The sequence below is a fragment of the Camelina sativa genome, chromosome 12 (assembly GCF_000633955.1).
Source record: "Camelina sativa cultivar DH55 chromosome 12, Cs, whole genome shotgun sequence".
In the NCBI taxonomy this organism is placed as follows: Eukaryota; Viridiplantae; Streptophyta; class Magnoliopsida; order Brassicales; family Brassicaceae; genus Camelina; species Camelina sativa.
This window is the reverse complement of record NC_025696.1, coordinates 19,699,992-19,705,935: the sequence shown is the minus strand read 5'-3', so window position 1 is coordinate 19,705,935 and position 5,944 is coordinate 19,699,992. Positions and strand designations below refer to the sequence as shown.

At 40.0% G+C, this 5,944-nt stretch overlaps 1 protein-coding gene across 3 annotated transcripts; it reads right to left on the bottom strand.

Annotated features, from left to right (window-relative positions):
- On the bottom strand, positions 609-4,315 carry LOC104732243 (potassium transporter 9-like). Of its 3 annotated transcripts, none has more exons than XM_010451779.2 (9): positions 4,089-4,315; positions 3,367-3,592; positions 3,037-3,282; positions 2,908-2,958; positions 2,552-2,812; positions 2,283-2,450; positions 1,933-2,187; positions 1,340-1,862; positions 609-1,252 (listed from the first exon to the last, which is right to left on the bottom strand). In XM_010451779.2, the coding sequence occupies exons 1-9, from the start codon at positions 4,218-4,220 to the stop codon at positions 733-735; spliced, it is 2,382 nt and encodes a 793-aa protein (XP_010450081.1). In that variant the 5' UTR covers positions 4,221-4,315; the 3' UTR covers positions 609-732. The 3 variants fall into 3 exon arrangements, with proteins under 3 accessions (XP_010450081.1, XP_010450082.1, XP_019089356.1); XM_010451780.2 differs by having other exon boundaries at positions 2,283-2,441; XM_019233811.1 differs by having other exon boundaries at positions 2,908-3,282.

Sequence of the window (5,944 nt, the reverse complement as noted above, 5' to 3'; positions counted from 1 at the left end):
TTAACACAACGCACCAGATCGCGGGGTTGCAAAGCCTAAGTAACCTCGGTTGCGGGTGAAGTTATACCAGGGAAGACCGGTCGGGAAATCTGCAGCTTTCGTCCCTCGACCGAATCAATGGTCATAGAACGGTTCGGGGCGTTACAATGCCACTTCATTTGTACGTACTCTTCTAATTATAATACTACTTTACTGTTGTAAATTAATTAAAACTTCCTTCAAGAAGACAAAATATTCGTACGTATCAATGGGGGACCAGACCCAATCATAAACTTAACACGGTTACACGGTTACACGGTTCACGGTCTTTGTTTTTTTAGGGTTTAGAGATATATTACACGTTTCTAGCCAATGACTTTTGTGATTAATTTTTACAAAAGAACAAACTTTGTGATTAATTGTGTATGGAAACATTGGAACTAGTAAACTTTCTTATGTAGTGTATATGGATATCTAAATGTATATAATCAGTTAGTTTATGTTTCCGTTATATATAATCGTGTGATTAATTATTGTTCCTCTCTCGCTTTTTACAGTGCGATTCAAATTATTTCATTCTACTTGCTGAACTTGCAATGGGCACAAAGAAAGAACAAGAAGAAACCAAAAAGGAAACAGAACCAAAATGAGACTAGCTATCATTATATTAGTTGAACGCACTGGGGATTCAAATGAGATTCTCGCTTTTGAAAATCTGATAGCTACCCCATAAAACAAAACAAAAGAAAGTCCCTAGACATAAAAGACTTGTCCAACGTTCAAAAGGGACTCATGAGGAACATTGAAGATGACATTGTTCCCCCTACAAATCTTCTTAAGAAACGCATAAACATAATCAATGGCAATCTTCTTGGGAAGCGATGAACCTCTTCTTGCTTTCACGATAGTGTTTCCTAGAATATGAACAACCCCTGAGGCTCTACAATTCTTTAGAAACTCCATCTCGTTTGTATCTTCCTCAACCGTGTTCTCCTGGCTTAAACTGAAAGCGTTACTAGGGGAATCAAGGGGGATGATCATGTCCAATGTTGATGTCGTATAGTCCACGATGGAAGATAGCATATCTATGTTGTTTCTGTTGATCAAATCTTCTCTAGACTGATGCGTCTGGCTGCAAATGTAAGTACGACTGCTGTTGCTTGAGTTTGAAACTGGCTCCATCATTCTTTCAATTCGGATGAAAGAGAATAGATTGTTAAACAGCTTAGTCTCGAAATCATCGTCTTTCTTGTGTAGATCTTTGTAACCATATCTACACGTACGATGGTTGAGGATGAGTTCAGTGTCTTACAAGCCACATAAACCAAAAGAAGAAAAAAAGAAGAAGACATGAAAGTACCTGGCGACACAACGAAACATTCGTAGTGTCTTGGATCCGATTCTCTTCACGAGAAACCTTTCTTCTTCCGGGACCGTATAGACGGGGAGGTACTTGACACAGACAAAGACTACGGCTGAGTGAATAGCGGGGAGGTTAGTGATGAAATGGGAAAAGATGTGAGGAACACCACTTGCTAGTTCTGAATAGACCAACCCCACCCCTGGGACCCGGACAAGTCCAAGGCTGGGGCCGAGGCCGAGGATCCAGCTCATTGACACTTTGCTATGCACCTGGAACTCATATCTCTTGATTTTCACATAATGCCATATCAACATTACAAGAAGAAAGATAGCGGCGACGACAAGAGGAACCCATCCTCCTTGATTAATCTTTAAAAGCACAGCCGAAAAGTATGCACCTTCCACTACGAGGGAGAGTACGGTAAATATGAGGACAAGGATCCAATGGCACCGCCACACGAGTAACATAACCAACACCATAAGGAATGTGGTCACAAGCATTACGATTGCAACCGCGGTCCCTATTTTCACCAATATACCAAGACAGTCATCCAACGGTTATATCAAGACTGTGTAAAATGAACATCTTACCATATGCGTTCCCTATTTGATTTTGATTCTTGAATCTAGCAGTGACAGCTATGCAACCGATCATGAGTATCCAGTTGATATCAGGACTATAGATCTGACCGAGGAACTTCTTTGAAGTATGAACGACTTTGACTTGAGGAAAACACCCATGAGCCACGGCCTGCTTGATGATCGAATATGTCCCTGATATCGTAGCTTGGCTTCCAACAATCGCAGCTCCTGTCGCGACTATAAACATTGGCCAATATATACTATCTGTGGAGAGTCAAAGCAAAACATAGCTTAGTGTTTGTGCGATCACTAATATATACTTCATATCAATAATATACTAAAAATGGTTTAGGACGAACTTGGGATAGATTCATAGAACGCTTCTGCATAATGTTCCTTGTTTTTCATAAGGTATGCAGCTTGGCCGCAATATGCTAAAAGTAGACAAGGAAACACGAAAAACGCAAAGGCAAGCTGTATAGCTAGTAGTGGGAAATAAGCAATGTCGTCGTATAGTGCTTCAGTCCCTACATTTTTTGTTTAGGTTAAACAACAAAGAAGAAGGCATATAGGCTTTTCGAAAACCTCGGTAAATACCTTTTCAAGTCTAAGGAGAAAGGAAGGTAACCTGTTATGCTGAGCAAAATTCCGCCAAGCGAAACCCAACCATCTCGCCCTCTTCTTCTGAAGTACGTATAAACATATGTGGGGGAGAATGCTTTGAGAACACTAGTATCGTATTTGAAGACGTTGTATAGCCCGGTGCCTCCAATTAAGAGTAACCAAATACACACAATAGGTGCGAAGAGCCATGCAACTTTGTCCGTACCATAGTGTTGCATACTAAACAGAGCCACCAAAATAAGAACGGATACGATCACAACGGTCTCTGGAACAAAAAGAAACTTAGCAATGATTGATTGACGGATGAACAACAAAAACCAGTAAAAGAAAAAAAAAAACATAATGTGCAAATATTGTTACCGCTGCTCATCTCTGGATTGTTTACTTTGATCCCACCAGTAGCTGAAAGAACTGAAAGCAGAATGATGTTGTTAACTAAATATGTCATCCTTGTAGTCCAAGAAACACAAAGCATAGAGAGAGACCTACCCGAGATAGCCGGGGTAAAAATGCCATCACCAATCGTCATACAAGTCCCCACAAGAACAATAATCAGAAGCGCTCTTTTCCTAGAATCTTTTTTCTCCAACCAGTTCATTGTTTTTGCAGCCAAAGACCCTTCAGGCAATAAACTACGACTATATGTCGTGAGCTCCTCATCGCTGGGTTGCTGGTCTGGCACAAGTTTCAGTTTACCTTGTCTGCAAAGCAGCGAGTAAATAGCTAGTGTCCCACCTGTACACATGCTTTGATATTAGGACCAGCTGAACCAGGGTTTTTTTACTCGTTTCAAACGTACCTACGAGAGCACGGTTTTACCTTGACCATTGTCATTCGCTTTGCAGACAATGAAGACATACTTGATTAGAGGGATTAGCAAGAGCGAATAAATGATTAAAGAAACCGCTCCGATCACATCCTCGGTGTCTTTTATTCCTTCAGGGAACGTATTGTAGAACACATACAAGGGAGAAGTCCCTAAGTCACCATAGACTATCCCTAGACTCTGGAAGGCCAACCTTAGAAGCATCAACGTTGACAAACCCTGAAGACAAGACACACACAAGAAGAAGATGAAAAAGACACAACTTTATTTTTTTCTCAAACCTATATGATTGAATACTTATGAACTTAGTCTAATAGAATCTATATCACACCCTTCCCTAAGTGTTAAGTTACACACGGGTGGATTGGCACATGTCCCTAAGTCCCCATATATTACTCTAGATCTCACCACACTTCCGATGTGAGATTTCTAATGCTAAGCATTTGATTTACCTTGATCTCATCTTATACTCATATACTATAATTTTTTTTTTTTTTTTTTTTAAAGTCAAATGGGAACTAAGTAAATATCCGGAGAAGGAAAACCAAAGCCAGAACTTTCTCTAATCTCAAGCCTGAATATATCTGACTGTTCATGTCACTTTGAGATTATGAAATATAGTTTGAGAAAAATAAATGTAGATGATACTCTAAATTCTCGACGAAGAACCAGAAACTAAACTTAAGAAGAAGGAGATGTGATGACTATTACTTACCTTTTCTCTGTGCATGTTCTTGAGTTTATGAGCTTCTTCATCCATGGGCTGATCAAGTTTCTGCTCTAGATCCCACATGGCTCCTACGTTTCTCCCCTCAATCGTTTCATCTGTTTCTCCGATTTCCGCCATTTTGTTTCAGAGAAATTGCTCAAACTGAGATGAGACCACAGTTGAAACGACTCTCGACTACTTTTTTTTTCACTTTTTTCTTGGTGGAACTGAAAAAAAACATACCGAACTTTTGAAAAGACCCTCTTTTTTATAGACCGCTCAAACATATAAGTATGTGAAACTCATAATAGTATAATAAACAACCAAATCTCAATCAATTACTATAAAGATTACGCGAAGAGAACACGGATTGGAAAATAATAAATTATCATTTGTCAGTAAACCATGTTCTATCTACGTACGTACTTCTTTTATTAAAATATGTAGTGGTATAATTCTTTGTTTCCAATATTGATTGACAAATACATTTATCAAAAGAATAAAATATTGACAAATATGAGGTTTTGATGACGCTGACATTAAAAGTGGATATGTATATCTTATTAAAGATTATATGACTCGATGATCTTATTGATTTACAGAGAAATGATATATATACATGAGTGTCGATGAGCTAGGGTATTCTAGGAGAGTTATGAAGAAATATACACTTTACATAAACAGAGATTCTAATCTAAGATTGTAATCAAATCATATCACGTTGATCACTCTTTAATACGCCCCCTCAAGATGGAGGGGCTTTGCATAACTCCAATCTTGGAAATGAAGTTAGTGAAGACGGCAGTCGAGAGTGGTTTGGTGAGTACGTCTGCTAGTTGATCCTTAGTCGAGACATGAACCACACGCAGAGTGCCATTCTGAACCTGTTGCCGGATAAAATGATAGTCGATAGCTATGTGCTTCATACGGGAATGAAAAACAGGGTTTGCACATAAATACGTTGCACCTACATTGTCACAGTAGACCGTTGGAGCAGCTGATAATATGATGCCGAGTTCAGTCAACAATGAGCATACCCAAATGAGCTCGGAGGAAGCATTAGCAACTGCCTTGTACTCTGCTTCCGTTGAGGAACGCGCAACGCCCTTTTGTTTCTTAGATGACCAGGAGATAGGATTTCCTCCAAGATACACAATGTAGGCATTTGTAGAGACCATGTCAACCTTATCACCTCCCCAATCTGCATCGGAGTATGCATGGAGAGTTAGTGGTGTCCGACGCTTGAGGAGAATGCCATGCGAAGGTGTTCCACACAAGTAACGAAGCACCCTCTTAGCCGCCTGCCAATGTAAGTCTGTTGGACGATGCATGTACTGCGACAACCGGTTGACAGCGAAGGAGATATCTGGCCGTGTAAAAGCCAAATACTGGAGGCTACCCACGACACTTCGAAACTCAGTCGGATCAGGGAGCAGAGAACCGGAGTGAATCGTAAGACTGGGTGTCGTTGCCATCGGAGTACACACTGGTTTTGCATGAAGCATCTTCGTCTTAGTCAATAAATCAAGGATATACCTTCGTTGAGTCAGATACATACTAGAGGAATCTCGAGAAGCTTCAATGCCGAGGAAGTACGTTAAGTCTTCATGATCCTTAACCGAGAACCTATCTGCCAAACTCGTGAGAGTTTTAAGAAGCAGAGCTTTATCATTTCCTGTGACCAATATGTCATCAACATAGACTAATAAATAGACAATGGACGTTCCACGGCGAAGAATAAATAGGGAAGTATCAGCAACCGATTTAATGAAGCCAGCAGTAAGCAAATACGTTTTTAACTCCAAGTACCAGGCCCGCGGTGCTTGTTTTAATCCGTAAATTGCTTTATTAAGTTTGCAAAC